Raw genomic sequence first — 16078 nt, 5'->3', positions numbered from 1 at the left:
GAAGGGAAGGGAAGGGAAGGGAAGGGAAGGGAAGGGAAGGGAAGGGAAGGGAAGGGAAGGGAAGGGAAGGGAAGGGAAGGGAAGGGAAGGGAAGGGAAGGGAAGGGATAAAAAAGAAACTGTCTGAATTTCTGAATTAATATCTTTACATATTGTGAGACCCTCCTCTTACTTGAACTTCATTCAGCACTCATTGCTGCAGCAAATACAGCATTGATTTTGCAAGCAATGCACAGCTAGGGACAAGGTAAGCACCCTGAGGTTCTCACTGAAAGATGTGCAAAATAGAGAAAAATATGCATAAGCATGCCTTTTTTATTTTTTGCTGCCACCATCCAAAAGTGAAGGCTAAAGGAAAGCTGCAATTCCACAGCAGGGAGGTCATCAGGAGGAAGCAACAGCCAGAAGTGAGATATTTGAAGCAAATAAAGGTCTCCCAGACTTCAAAATTTCCTTTAACATCTCTGTGCACCTGGCTTAATTCTATGGTTTAAGTATATTTTCTAATATTTTAACATTGTTATGCTTGCTTTTCATGAGTGACCAAAAAGCTGAATCAGCAGCATTGACTTTTGTAGCTTAACTGACCATGTTACGGTTATGGATTTTGTTTCCTTATCTAGTTCAGACTGTCACTCTGAATGCCATTCCTCTGACAGGTCCCTGGACACCTCCATCAGAGACTAGGGACACCTGACAAGATATACTTTCCTGACATGCTTTAGCCTCTGCCTCCTCTAGTGACACATAATAGCTGGCTGTGTGTGGATTCACAGTATGCTGAAAGGAAATGGGTTATTTAAAGCCATTTTCAGCCAGTCTGTTAGCTCTGCACTTCAAGGATCAAGTACACAGTCACAAGGTAAGTCCAACTCGAGCATGGGGCACTAGATGAGGGTGAAACCATTAATATCATCATTTGAGGTCCTCTGCCATCACCCTGAATATCTAAATCACCTCCAAAATGAAACATGGAAGTGTGGTTTTTTTTTTGAAAAGTGTACATTGAAGATATGAAGACCATATTACCTTATCCTACTTTTTTTTTTTTAGCTCTTATACTCTTACACTGAACATGACAGAAAAATATAATGGCAACCTATTTTTTTGTCTTATTCTTCTGTGTTTCTCATGAAAAAGCAATCTGAAGTCTCTTTTTATTTTTTTCCTTATATACTGCTAGTAGTGAATTTTGGAACAACCTCTGTTTTGCTTTGTAATTTCGGACCAAAAGATAATTCAGAATGTAAAATAACCACAATAGGACTAGGGATCTTATAGGTCTGTTGGAAAGAGAATGTTAGCCACTTGAGAGTATACTGGGTTTCCAGTCTAATTATATGACAGTTTTGTAAAAAAAATGAAGGTATGAATTTACTAGAACCTTATTTAAGCAAAGCCCTGAAGTACATTAAGCATTTAAAACATTGAGACTGAATGTGTTTAAGTGCTTTGTTGTATTCAAGTCATAGTGATTATTACAATAATTAGTGAATGCTCAGTTATATCTTGTCAGTGCATACATTTAATGGTTATTGAATGAATAAACTGATTAATAACATTTGCATTAAGAAAAAGAAATATAATTAGTTTTAGTACAGCGAAAATAAATTTTACTGCAAAAAACCGCATCCCTCCCCATGTAACAAAGTTGGTATAACCATTGGTATGGGTATGTTCTTTCTATGCATATCCCTGTATATGTTTAATAATAATTGGCAGAAAATCTAACCTGTGAGAGGATTTGGAAATTCTCAGAGTGGTTTTGGTTCTGGGTCTGGTTTTTTTTTTTTGGAGGGGGGGGGGTGAGGGTGTTTCTGGTTTTGGTTTGTTTTTTTATTTAGTTGGTTTTAGGGAGTAGTTCTGGAGGGGATATTTATCTGTTTGTTTTTGCAGAATTGCTTTGAGAAAATACCTCAGCCAGAAAACAGGCAAGTTTTCAAAAATGTCTGTCCCATTTTGCCTCTTGGTCTGAGCATCCAGGCTTCATAGGGCTTGCACTATCCCTCTATTTTTATAGTTGCTGTGGCTCCCAGTCCTTTCAGCCTGTTTTCCTCCAGACTGGAACTCAGAATCATTGAGATCCCAAATCTTATGCACACACCACAGAGTGGGAAAATATGTAACTTTCAGGTGGAAATTGATTCCTTGCACTTGAAAACAATTTTTCCCATTCTGTGAACTTCCCTCTCAATTAGCCTCCAAGACTGTCTTAACCTTGAAACTGACTATTATTACAAAATTGTAGAGGTAAGGAAAGGAAATGACTTTTAGTTGTAACTTTAAGATGTTCTAATTTCAATTCATCTTTCGAATACTTCCCCAAGTTTCTCATGTAATCAGATTACTATTTTGATTTTTAATGGTGACAACACTGGGACATGAATTAGTTTTGTCTTTTTTTTTTTTCCTGAGCATGCGTAGATTAGGTAAACACTGTAAATTCTTTTAGTGATTTAATAAATTATTTAGTTAGTGATATACAAGACTCTGAAGCACATCTAGGTTTGTTTTCACTAGCATACTTTTTAAAAGTCCCATTATGTATTGTTTTCCTAAATAATTAGTCTTCAGTGGCAAGTTAGAAGTCAAGAACTTAAAATTCACTTACAAGCAGGCTAGTTAAAATATTAATTTTGAAGTTGCCGTTTAATAGTTAGTTGATAGTATTCCCTTCCTTCCTTAGACCTATTCCTTAATAAATTAATGGCCAATACATAAAATACTGTGGCAGTTCTTACTAGCACATTATAAAAAAATTGGAAACATATATATGTTTAACATGTTGCATTAAGAAATTGTAAGATTCTCAGCAGGATTTATGGTCAATATCAATTTCCTTCGTGTTATGTTGGTGTCCTTTATAAAATTGGAGAAGACTACAAGATTATTGTAAGTATATTGAAATCTCAGTTTTGTACAATACATCATGCTTAAAAACTAGTTTTATTTGCAAATGTATTAGTCCAATTAATCTCAAGTAGGAAAAATTCACATTCGAGAAACAGCAATTGCAAAAAAGACACAGCTATGTTATCATCTTGATTTTCCATGGTATATTTTCACACAAGTATGATTTTAGATTTAGATAAGATAACCATAATACACAGTTACCTATAAACTAAATATACATTGTTTTCTTCTGCTGTATCAGTAATATGAACTTCTCTTGAGTATGTATGGTCTTCTAGCTTTGTTCACATGTAGCTGCCGTTTCAGAATATAGGGATTTTTTCTCTTCATTATTTCCTTTTCTTGGCTTGAGTTCTCTAGATCAAAAGCATCTTGCTGAAGTAACTGTAGGATGCAAGAAGAGACAAAATGTTATCAGCTTTTTTTGGTAATAAAGATTGTAAGTTCCTAGAAATTTTTAAAAAATACTTTAACATATGCCACCAAAAAAAATCTTTACTACAATAGTTGCAGGGTTAAAAAAAAAAAGACAAAACTCAAGACACAAAACTAAGATCAGGCTAAAGATCAGCTGAGCCCTGCAGAGATGATATTTAAATTCCACTGAAACAAATGAGATCACTGGTTTTGACTAGAGAGAAAAGCTAGTATATCCTCCTTGCATTAAAACTCAAACTTACTGAAAACTTCCTAATGATTGTCAATCTGTAGTCACTCATTTAGGCTAAACACCTGCACTCCTTTCTGGTTTCAGCTTTTGAGCAATATTTTAATCTGCAACTTCCTACAGCCAAAAAATCAAAATGTGTAATAAACAAAGTAGAAATTAAATAAAGCACAAGAAGCCAAAATTTTGCAAACCAAACTTGTATATATAACTGTATTTTTAGTTTTATTTCGGAGTTCTCAAAGATGTTGCAGTCTTTTGTATGAAATGTCTCAGCAAATATGAGGATTTAGAATAGGTCTGTTATATACAGAGTTTCCTCCATAAGACTATCTGTGAACCTGAGATAGCTGAAGAAATCTGGTTTACTGGAAAATAAGTAGTGACACTGAGATATCTTTTTTAGCTACACAAAAAAGCTTTTAGTGTATTATTTAACAACACAAGAGGATTGTGTCTAGTGTGCTTCTGTGTGATCATTGCACTACAACAAATATCACAAATGGACTACAAACAATCTCTATTTAAGAGCAGTAATTTTCATACAGTCACAGTGTCAACTTCCAGGGCCCTCTTTAGGTGCAGGGAAACAAAAAGCAGGAATTACCTTTCTGCCAGTTTCCTAGCAATGATATGAAACCCAGAGTAGCAAGCAAAATGGTATGTACACATGGGCCTGTGTCCATGCATTTTGAATCCAGTTTGCCTTAGGGTCTTAAAACAAAAATACTGACTGCATTTATTTATGCCTCAATAAATGTGAGTAACTTCACAACTGTTAAGCAGATATTAATTATGTATTCTGGCATAGAGATCACTTTCATGTGTTTGTTTGGTTATTTGGAATGGCTACAAAGAATGAAGAAAGTAACCAGCTAAGAAAAGTTCTCATGTGTCCGTGGGTTGTTATAAGAAACACACACTTGGCTCATCACAAACTGCACTAATTCTCAATTCTTATTAAAAGAGGCATATTAGTGGTATTAGAGAAAATAAAAAAGGGAAGGAAAGCTCAGACAATGTGATGGAGGTCAGATGGATATGGATTTTACAGCACCATTAAAAATAGAGCCCGAGAGTTTAACAGAAGACAAAACATGCATTTGTAACAGGCTTTTTTACCTCCCAATGCTGAAAGGCTCTGCTGTGGCAAACTTTTTGGAGTTGATATACTGTTAGCATTGCTTCCAAGCTGAAGCCATCCAGAGGAGAGGGAAGCTGTCTTCCTGTAATGAGATCCTCTTCATCTACCTCTACTATCTCTCCCACTTGGTTGTTTAGGTTGTTGACAAGATTGCAGACATTTAGCAGGGTCATTTTCCAGTAAGGAAGTTTTGCTCTGTTAATCTAAAAATAAAAATACCCAGTATTTAATGTGTTTTGGCTTTTTAGTAATCATGTGCAACATTCAGACATTTTGTTAGGAGCAAGTTTGTATTTCTGAAGCACTTTTCATCTGGTCAACTTTTAGACAATAATTATAGAGTGCTGAACTTAGGATAGCTCATTTATTAAGCACACCAATTCTGCTTCCCCACAGCCTTACCCTGCAGGTAGAGAAACACAATGAAAAAACTAAACTGCTACTAAAACAGAATGACAGCATTTCATAGCCATTCTGCACAGGTGCAAACAAAACATAGATGGAAATTAATATAATATAAAGTCACAGGTGTAAATAAGGACAGTGAATCAAACCCACTGGATAAATTCCCAGTTCTGGAATGCAAGCTGGATGCCTGTGGTTAACTAGATGCTCCTCCCCAGTTCAGAACAAATACCAATCACTTCAAAATTCCCTGAGAAATGGAAAGGAGTCCCTGCCCTGGCACAATCTGTCTGATGAGGCTGGGTCTGAAGTTATGGAATTCATAAGCCCCAGGAGTTTTGGATGCTGGAGAGTCAAGAGCCTGGGAGATGTTAATTGAAGCTACAGGCTTAGAGGAAGATGGAGCAAAGATAAAACAGATCTCTGCAAAGTATTCCTGACTTGGTAACTAGACTGAAAAACTGTGAACTATATTTAGATGGTCCATAATGAACCTGCTCAGAGACGTTACAGAAAGAAATAAAGAAATTTCATCATGGTTTTTCTCAAATTTTGCTTGTTCCAGTACCTTACATTACTTATGAGCTATTTAACTTTTAAACACTTCTAAAAAATTTTGGGAATCTTAATTTTACTTTTCTACTGGTATTGTTCTTTCCAAGCAGTTGTGGCAATTGTCTTCTTCAATTTTGGTTATCAATAGGAAAAAAATAAGTGAAAAAGTGTATTCCTACCTCATTCATTGCTTTTCATGTCTTTGCCACTTTCTTGGTTCTCCCACTATTAATTATTTCTTTCGTATTGTATTCCTTTTAGTGGTTAGTAGAGAAATTAGTTTCCTTAAACTACTACTGGTGACACAGCAATCTCCAGTCAAAAGTCAAATAGCAAATTCCTATTTATTACTGGCAAGGACTGCCTTGATGTTCACATTAGGATTAGACTTTACCTATGAACTGAAATATGGTTGCTTCCTTTCTTGGATGCCCTAAGTTAGATATAGGTAATATACTAACACAGACATTGCCTTTCACATACTTGACAGCACTAATCGAGTGTGGATGCAGTGCTTACTCATCTGAACATCAGGTAATCACATCATCTGTTTCTTTAGAACACCTTCCTAACAAAGGGGCATTGCATGCAAGATTTATTTATAAATATAAATATATTTATAAATAATCTATATTCACCACACTTTCCTATTTTATGAGGGAGAAGAAAGAAAATCAAGAGGAAGGAGGAAGAAACAAGAACAGCTGGCACCACTATTAGCAACAGATACAAAAATTCCTTTTTGGTCATGATCATTACTCCGATATACCTCTGATACACACATGCCTTTCAAAATGAGAATGATTTAACCCCCTAATAGAGGCACACTGTGTTCTCAGATTCCTGAGAGGGTTCAGAAAGAATAAGGAAAGAGTATTTTGTTTTGAAGCTAAGAAGAAAGCAAATCTCAAATCTTATTCGGAAGCTTGTAATTGGTTCTACACTGTTTACTTTGAGCTCATCTGTTGTCCCATCTAAGTGTCCAGGTTAGTCTATCAAAGTATTTGAATATGTGACAGGTTCAAATAAAATTAATCTCTTTGCAGAATATCTAATTTTATTAACAGCAGATAAACTAGGAAAAAGAAAAGTGTCCACTGCAATTTTAAAATGTTCTTTAGTCTGTTTTAAAATATTTGTGAAATATAAAAATATGGAGCTTTCTATGACAATTGAGGAAGCTTTTCCAGTGCACGTTTCTCTCTTGGATACAAAAGAAATGCAAGCTACCACTGCAACAGCTAAATTACAGTGGAGCATAAAATCTAAAGGCAGTGCTACATGAGCAAATGAGATTTCTGAGTTAAAAAAGAACCAAAAATGTTCCAGTGGATGGGAACAAAAGAGAAGAGTAAAGGATAGGGAAATTTGTTATACCTTCTTTCATGATATATAGATTCTTTTCGATCTACAGTTACTATTTTATGTCAGCCTGATGCATGTCTATGTTTAAAGGAAGTTTACCCTGTATATTAATAAAATACTTAAATAGTAGACTTCATTAGGTGAAATTGGTCTTAGCTGATACTTATGAGGTTAGGAGGAAACTATTTTTCAGCACCGTCTGCAAACTTCATTTGTGATGAGAGTCTTATTCCTATTAATACCATGCATATATCACCTTGAAGTATTTTTACCTGGGTACACTTGCTTTTGACTTATGTTGCTACCAGTTCATAACATGAGACTATAAACAATTAAGAACATAACTCAAGAGTAAACTTTGGGGGTTTTTTAACTGAACATGGAGTTTTCTGGGTCATGTCCAATCACTGAACAGAGCAGTCATGTTATTTTTCTTCTCCACTATTACAGAAAGCATGAAAATCAGACAGTTTTGCTTTTTAGATTATGAAAAATCTCTGAGGCAGTTATCTTAAAAGTATATATAAAAACACAGTTTAAGATGATGATAATCCAAATGTTCAGGTTAATTTCCAGTATGTGATATATTTTCCACAAAGGCTAAGCAATAACAACTACAGTAGCTCAAGACATGTTTTGAAAAATACCTACACAAGAGAACAAGGAACACTTATCTGCCAAGATGGAACCAATTTTTTAAGATTAACTTGAAAAATATCTGGGAATGATCTGAAGGAACAAAAGAGACTGCAGTATGAACAAGAATTTAAAAGGTATTAATGCTGCAGTGAACATGATGTGTGCATTTCCATTGTTGAACATTCTTCTGAAAAAAGACTCAGATATACCATTTCCCACACCTCATATATCTTGAAAGAGAATTTTAAATCACATAAGAAACTAAAATGAGCTTGAGAACATTTTGTTCTTCGACAGCAGGTTTGTCCTATGCAAGATAAAAGATTCCCAAGTTATAATTTATATGATATTTTATTTCCATTTATGGTTGAATGATACTCCTGATAGTTTGCTTAAGACACTTCTTTTATTATAATGCATACCTCCCAAATGCTATATTTTTTTAGAAAAACAGTTATCTGGTTCTTAAATTCTTTATGTAGTGAAAGCAGATAAAAAACAAAGTCATAATCAAGTAAAAAGCCCAAGCTAGTGTAGGATCTCTATGGCTCCTTTCCAGAATAGTAGCTGAATTTTGTTCTGATTGTAATGATAGAAATAATAAAAATATTCTCTACATTTAATCAGATATAATATTGAGTTCTGCTACAGCAGAAGTTCTTCCATGGTGTATACTTATGCCTGTAAACCTAATGAATTTTCACATGATGACTAAGTCAGGAAGTCAGTAACTTCTAGGCAGCTCTTCTGACAAGGAGGCTAAACTCTCTGGGCAAATACAGTCAGAAATAGGCATCCTAAAACAATGAAAAGCTCAGAGCGTTCAAGACTTCAGAAAATTAATGTCAGGCGGGATCCCAAATCTGGAGTATATTCTGGTGATGATATACTCTTCAAGGAAATTTTTTTCCCCCTATAATTAACATGGGGGAGACACAATTAAAAAATGAACTCAATCATTTTTGAGTTCAGGACATTCTTCATGCAAGTACTGCTTTCAGGCAAGTATTTAGGAAGCTATGAAGAGTTATCCCTTCGATAGGAATAGAGTTTTCTATTTGATACGAAGCAGAGGCAGGAGATAACTGTCCGCATATTTGTGACATATCAGGTTTTGTCATTTTACCAGATCTTCCAAATGGCTTTTTGGATTTTATCTTAGAGAAAAGCCAGATAAAGCATTTTAGGGGCTTGTTTGCCCCTTGTGTCTTCTTTAAGATGTAACAGCAGGAAAGGGCGATAAACTTTATTAAATGTTGAAGAGAGGTTATGATAAGCACGGACATACTTCTTTAAGGATGGAAAGTGATTCACCATATGGATGACTTTAAAGAGCAGCTTGAAAAAGGGCAGCAGACACTGGACAACCGTTTGTGAAATCAAAGGCATACAGTAATTCTTCCTGTAATATTGGATAGACTACTGAACGTTGCAAAAGGTATGTGCTTAAGCCCTAGAAGTAGTCTTGATGATATATTTCACAAGTGCCTACTAAGGCAGATTTTTTTTCTGTCAAATACTAAACCCAGAAGTGATGATCCACTTTGCTTCACTTTTAGATCTGAGCTTTCGTAAACAATATTTTTTTCCATCTTAATGCTGCTTAAATTGTCAGGATTTCGTTTGCTGCTTATTACAAAGTCAGTGTCAAAGACAGTTAATGCAATTGAGCAGTAATTGCCCTCAACTGGAACCAGATCTCTGGCACAAGACAAGGCAGCAATTACAGAGCTGGCAGAGGACAACAGGAAAAAATAATTCATTTCAGTAATGAATGTAATAGTGGTATACCTCTTGTAGAAAACTTGATGGATACTTTTTAGTAGTTCCACCATGCCTTACTTTGATGCCAAAAGACAATGTATATTGTCTAAAATAATGAATTTTAGATGGTAATTTAAGGCAATATAATGCAGAATTAAAGCAGTGTCTCCAGCATGAATCAACTGCTTCTGTCAACATCAAGTGTCACTTGATTGGTGTTAAATACCATAAAGTTGAATAGCAAGCTACATGACATGAAACAACATGAGAGTATTATGGCAAACATCATTACATTATCAACCAGTGCAATATATTTGTCCATTTTGAGTTACCTGAGCTTGTGTTATGTGGTGAGAGGGAGGAAAAGTGGAAGTTATGTTCACAGATCCACTAAAGCCAGCAGCAGAAATACCGATAGCTGCATGTTTTCCTTCCAGGGTATACTATGCTTTGCCGCACAGAGAAAGTACTATTTTTATCAACCTCCTACATTTAAATATGCCACAGAAAAAGAGTAGCTAATAAATTTTTCTGTATCTTAGAAAAGTGAGTAGCAAACAGGTTTATTTGTCATCTAAGGTTACTTACCATGCCATTAAAGAACATAGAAACCTAATACCTGCCAAATCAGATTAAAAAAAAATTATTTTCTGGCCTCATTTCTTCTTTTAGTCTATTCAATAATTCTGTGGAAAAGCTCACATATAAGCAAATACGGTAAATGCAGAAGCATTCCTGGCAGGTATTGTACTTAACCTTCAACTAGTCATTGGCTTACGAACCTCTCTTTTTTTGGAAGAAATTTTTCATTTCTCATCTTATTTTTTCTTAAATTTAAGCACCACGTGAACTTCATTGGAACAATGAATTAAAATATTCATCCTTAAACCCATGGCACTTGTTTCAGGGTTTGTTATTTAATATGTTGCTGAAGGTATGTCAGACATATGTATTTCTTAGATCATTTGTGGAAAATAATAGGGTTAAGAAATTATTTGTCTATCAACCTGTTCAATACATATGAGCAACACTTGCTGCTTCACCTTGTCAATATGAGGTTTAACTGATTTTTTATCTATTTGTGTTAAATAACATGTAGATCATTCACAGTCTGGCAACTTATCAAGGAAACGCTATTTATCAGGTTAATATTTTCACAGTCATGTCCCCATGTTCCTGTACTAACACTATGATTAAATTCTTAAATCAAAATCAGCATATGTATTAACAATTTTTGTTTTACGACTGTCCTAATTTTATATGTATATAGGAAAAGTTCTGCGTGAAAATAGCGCTTACAGATTTGACTCAAGGTTAACTTAGCTTTCATCAGGCATAATCATATTGGGAACACATTTCCTCATATAAATTTACATCTCTGCACATAACACAGTTTTGACAGTTTAATGAAAGTACCAGTGTACATGTGAGGAACACATTTATTGTGTCACATCAACACCTTTAAATTTCCTTTGAACCAGAGGAAATCTTGCACCAAAGTAAAACCTAACACTGAACTTCTTGGTCTAGACCACAGGTTATTATTTTGTCCAAAGACTTCTGGGTTTGTAATGAGAATTCTTTTGCTCCCTCCTCATCAGCTAAAAGAGGAAAAATAATTACCTTTGATGTGTACATATTAGTCAATAAATCTGCTTCTAATGCTTTCATTTCCTCTTCTGAATCTGGGAATAAACCAGAAACATATGTTTATTATTTGATCATAAATCATGGACATTTCAATTTAGTATACAGAACTTATATCAATGAACTTTGAAAAACAAACACAACCTAGATAAAACCACAGCGAAATGACTCAGAGGGACGGTGAAGAGTCTTCAGGTAATGACAACACTATGTTAAAAATGATACTTACTACCTTTTTAAAGCACAGTCAAGCTTATTGAGGTGAATGAAACAGTTCACTAATCTCAATTCAATGGTGGACAGGCCATTGAAGTGGAGTCCTTTCAGTGAAAAAAACCTGCTGCAATATTCTTCATTCAAAATCATTATGATTTTCATAATAATTATTTGTTACCTCTTCTTATTTTGGAAGAAGAATTTGCATTTATATTTTTAAATGATATTTATTTAAGTGGCAGCTAAGCGTTTAGGTGAATGGCAGTTATGATTACCTGATTAATAATCAATTCTCTTGATTATTCTGAGTTGAATTAAGGCTATTTTTATTGATAGGAGGGAATCAAGCTTGACCAGTTTGTGATACAAGATCTTGACAGTGCATATACACAAAGAAAACATTCTGAGTGGCAGTCTTGGGATTTTCTTTACTGATTTAATTGATCTTTGATAGCTCAGTAGACTCGCAAGACCTGTGATTTGGTGAAAAGGGTAAAATTGTTGTACAAAGAGAAAACAGACACACGTATTTCTACTTTGTGCTGTAAAGAACCACAAGGAAGATCTGGTGCCTTGAAAATGTAGTAGCAATCACAGTTCAGAAAGGAGAAATATATAGAAATCAGTTCTCAGTCTTTAAGTGAAACAGTGTTTCATATAGATTTTAGCTTTCCTGGAATACCAGCAGCCCTAAAGCCAAACAATACACTAATATTTCAAACCAAATTAAACCACAATCTATTCCATATTTATATAACTCACATCTCACTTTCATTAAAATGATCAATGCTGTTGGTATGTAACACCCTACCACTGAATCTGAGTATAGGTTCTGTCTATGACTTCATTTCAGAGATCATCACCATGTTGTGTCACTACCTTTCCCAGAATATGAGATTGTAAGGGACCTTATACACAAATACGTGCTAATCTGTCACAGGTTTCTGTTAGCACAGAAGCCATTTTTATGCTCGTAGAAATCAATCATGTTCAATCTTCATAGATCTTACCACTGCCGTCACTGTGTTTCTTCTTTAGGAAATTTTTCAAAACTATCAATGTTTATTCACTTTATTTTAATTTCAAGCCTAATTTATTTCTAATTACAAATTTATTCATGGTATGTATATAAATTCATACACTAAAAATGATAAATTTCTATTTGTAATATTTTTTCAGAGGAATCACAGCTCTTCCCAGCTTAGATTTTTGGTAGGTGCTTACGCAATGATCAGCAAAGATCAGTGCAAGATCACTGTGCCTTTTTGAACATAAACCATTCCCCTGGAAATCCCATAAATGTTTCACTAAAAGGCTATGCCCCGAGTTATGGGACTCTCACTTATTTTTCTCTCTTGTAATAACCTTGTATTCTCCAGCTCATCAGACCAGCCCTCCTCTGTGCCTGATGTGTTCTCAAGAGAGCACAGTACAGTTTGAATCAGAAGCCTCAACACTTAACAACCTTAATGCTTACCACTAGCTACAGAGGGCAGCTCTCTTACATATTTTTGTATTTTATTTGTTTTTTTATGGCTGAAAAACTTCATTATCTCACACACACACACACAAAAAAAGAGATTAGATAATATGATCAAGTCTTTTATTTCCTCAGCGATGGCTGTGCTTTGGTTAAAAGGAGCTTTTAACGGGAATTTTTATTATTTCGTAAGCTGTTGCATTTTGTATTGTTGCACTGCTTCTCAGTTCAATTATTTAGGTCATCAAAAACTTCTGTGAGTTACACATATCCCATTCCTCTCTAGAGATGCTCCTGCTCACCTTTGCATTACCAACACAATGTATTCATTCATTATTTTTTGCATTGAAGTTACTGTATTGATGTAACTTGCTGTAATACTAATCTACAACCAGTCTTATTTCATATTTAACATTTTCATATTAAATAAGACTGGTTGTAGATCAGTATTATGGCAAGTCACTAGCCACTATTCTCCGATCTAATGCCTTTTTCTTCCTTCCAGCAGCAATGGTTGTCAGTTTTACCTGACTTCTTAATTGCTTTGCCACTACCCAAAGTTTGGCTGGCAGCACAAGATCACCTCAGCTGAATTTCTACCAGTGTTAGCAACTCCTGTGAACAGGTGAGCAGCACACACAATGATAGCATCATGATTTGTGGTGTCCTGGGTCATGCCTGCTGAGAACAGTTAAAGGGCTTGTGTCTGATTAACACCTGGTTTTTATATTCTATAAAGGATGTAAGATAGCTTCCACACCAGTAAGGTTGGAAGGTAGCTGCAGATGTGGAAAGTGGGTAGGTATTAAGAAGTGTTTGGATTGAGAAAAGAAGCTTAGAGGACATTATTTAGGAATCTAGTCAAAATTCTTTGAATGAATAATAAAGCAAGGCTTGGAGGAAAAGAAGGAAGCACGTCCAGGTATTTCAGGAGTGAAAGAGATGGACAAGGAGCAAAAGCATAAAAGGAACAGGGTCTCAGAGAGCAATGTATAAGAAGTCTGGTTATACATTATCATTAAAATCAGAGGGAAATTCACACAGTTTGATGTCTTCTTAGTTCGACTGACAAGAAAAATAGTTTCTATTCAAATTTTCATATTTTACAGGAACAGTTACATTCTACAGTTACGCATTTTCCCCTGATGGCAAACATTTTCAAAAGTAAATTAAAATTAACCATCACTTGACATAACTGACCATTTTAGTTAAAACTGATTTAGGCTCCTTCACACAAACTTCTCTGTAGCATTTCTCATTTAAAAATAATTTCAAATTTTCAAGCAAATAAACCATCAATGTTATTTATACATACAATTTTGCTTCTGGTTTTGTTTTTTTCTTTTATGAACCTATTTTACTTTCCACTGAAATTTTTTACTTTAATGGGCTTTCATTTAGGCTCTACAAAGAATTAAATTTGAAACTGCCTCATTGAAAATACTAGAATACAAGAATTTGTTTAAAAAGCTTCAAATAGATGGGGAGAAAAAAATCAATGTTAAGCCTTGTCGCTAAGATCACCAGTTCTCTACAATATACAGAATGATTATATTTAAACTGTGATAAAATGCAGATATTACGTGTGTTACATTTTTCTTCTGCAGGGAATACAAATTGAAAACTTTCAGCTAAAGGAAGAATTAGGATTTCTGAGTCCTCCTGAATACTGAAGTTGAAAAGTGAAGATGTTTGTAAATTTGCTTACTAAATTTTGTGGAGTTAAAAATCAAAATAATTCAAAAGTTAGTTAAGAGTGGATTTTTAAGGCTGTTCTGCTTCCTGTCTGTGTCTGTACACTTGTGTGTACCCATTTTTTGTCATAAACTTGGGATATAAATGGCACATCTTCAGATATATCATTTTCCAAAGGAGCAGGCAATGCATTTTAACTCCTTCTGAGTTTCTAAAGCAGTTGCTCTTGGAGAAGAAATGTATTTACATTGACCTTCCTATTTTGTGATCTGCATCTGCTTCAGCATTTTTTGATCATAATTTCAGATCAGTTGCTAGCAATTTTTTCCCCACATAATAAAACTGTATTTCTCTCTGTAAAAAGTGATGAAAGTGCATACATATTCATGTTGATTTGGATTACAGCAGCTATTCATGAGTTGCAGAAATCATAATTTCTATCATAATTTGAAACACATGATATTCAATGAACCACGAATGAGGCAGCACAACCAAGCAGATGGTCTACCTTGATTTCTATTTCCAATGACTAATCTACAGTTACTTCCATGGCATGGATGCCGTGAGAAGGAAGGGCTTATATGAAGGAAGAAAGTTACGGGAGTAATACAAAACATGATGCTGGCCGGAGCCCGTTATTAGAGACAGCTCCCGGGCGCCTACCGGGGACAGCTGGGGAAGCCCGAAGCGACTTCACCTCTTTCCTTTAGGTCTCTCTTACGGCGCCGGGAGCGACTCAGTGACGAGTGGTCGGGGGACTTCGGGGACGGGCGGTGCGGGGCGCGCCCGGCCGGACCCGGTGCAGGGCGGCGGTGGGGACTTACCTGAGCAGAGGCTGCAGGAGGCCAGGGCCAGCAGCACCACGCACACTAGCTGGACTCTCATCCTTGCCGCGCCGCCCTCTAGAAAGTAAAGTCCATAAATCCTGAGGAGAGACGGAGAGAGAGACAGACAGACAGACAGACAGAGCCCCGCCGCTCCACGCCCTCCGCACGCGTGCTGTCGGGCGGCTGCATGCACCAGACGGGGGACACAGACCCTTCCCCAACTATATAAGCCGCGGGGTGATGTCACAGCGGTGCCGCCGTCGCCTCCTGACGAAGATCCCTCCCTCCTCCCCCCATACCCCGTGCCCCCTCCCGCTGCCCCTTCCCCGCCGCTCCGCGCCCGCAGGCGCTGACGCCACTCTCTGCCTGACGCACGGCGAGCCCCCGCACCCACCGCCGCGGGGCGCGCCCCGCACGGGCTTTTCCCGAAAGGGAACTGTCTTGTGGTCTGGAACTGTCCCCATTTTATTTTTCTATTATTATTATTATTAACCAAAAAAAAAAAAAAAGTTTCCTCAGGTGCTCGGTCCCCCGGCGCGGGGCCAGGGGCGGTCCTCGTTCGGTTGACGCCTGATGCGCTTTGTCTTTCATCTGTAGAACCTTTCCCGATAGCAAGGGAAACAACCGGGGAGAGCATCGCACACTGCTGACTGGCAGGGGTGCTAAACCGGGATGGGCAGGGAACGTGTGACATGGGGTGCGGTAGGGATATAACCCTGGCCACGGGCAGGGGTGTTGCATGGAAAGTCACTTGACAGAGTC

At 36.4% G+C, this 16078-nt stretch overlaps 1 protein-coding gene across 3 annotated transcripts in view; it reads right to left on the bottom strand.

The window, feature by feature from the left end:
- Positions 1-15598, bottom strand: part of NTS (neurotensin) — a 21469-nt gene extending 5871 nt beyond the window's left edge. The window contains exons 1-5 of one of the 3 annotated variants that reach the window (XM_027679825.1): positions 15528-15546; positions 15314-15391; positions 11075-11136; positions 4702-4926; positions 318-3296 (exon numbers count right to left, since the gene is read on the bottom strand). In XM_027679825.1, the coding sequence (XP_027535626.1) occupies positions 3150-3296; positions 4702-4926; positions 11075-11136; positions 15314-15374 (495 nt within the window). In that variant the 5' untranslated portion in view covers positions 15375-15391; positions 15528-15546 and the 3' untranslated portion in view covers positions 318-3149. Of the gene's footprint in view, positions 1-317; positions 3297-4701; positions 4927-11074; positions 11137-15313 lie in introns of those variants that run through there. The other 2 variants (XM_027679826.1, XM_027679824.1) reach the window with 2 other exon arrangements.
- Positions 15599-16078: the final 480 nt, after the last annotated feature.

Source organism: Neopelma chrysocephalum, unplaced genomic scaffold, assembly GCF_003984885.1.
Source record: "Neopelma chrysocephalum unplaced genomic scaffold, ASM398488v2 Primary Assembly neopelma1_59, whole genome shotgun sequence".
In the NCBI taxonomy this organism is placed as follows: domain Eukaryota; kingdom Metazoa; phylum Chordata; class Aves; order Passeriformes; family Pipridae; genus Neopelma; species Neopelma chrysocephalum.
The sequence above is the reverse complement of the archived record's forward strand: the minus strand, read 5'-3'. Positions and strand labels throughout refer to the sequence as shown.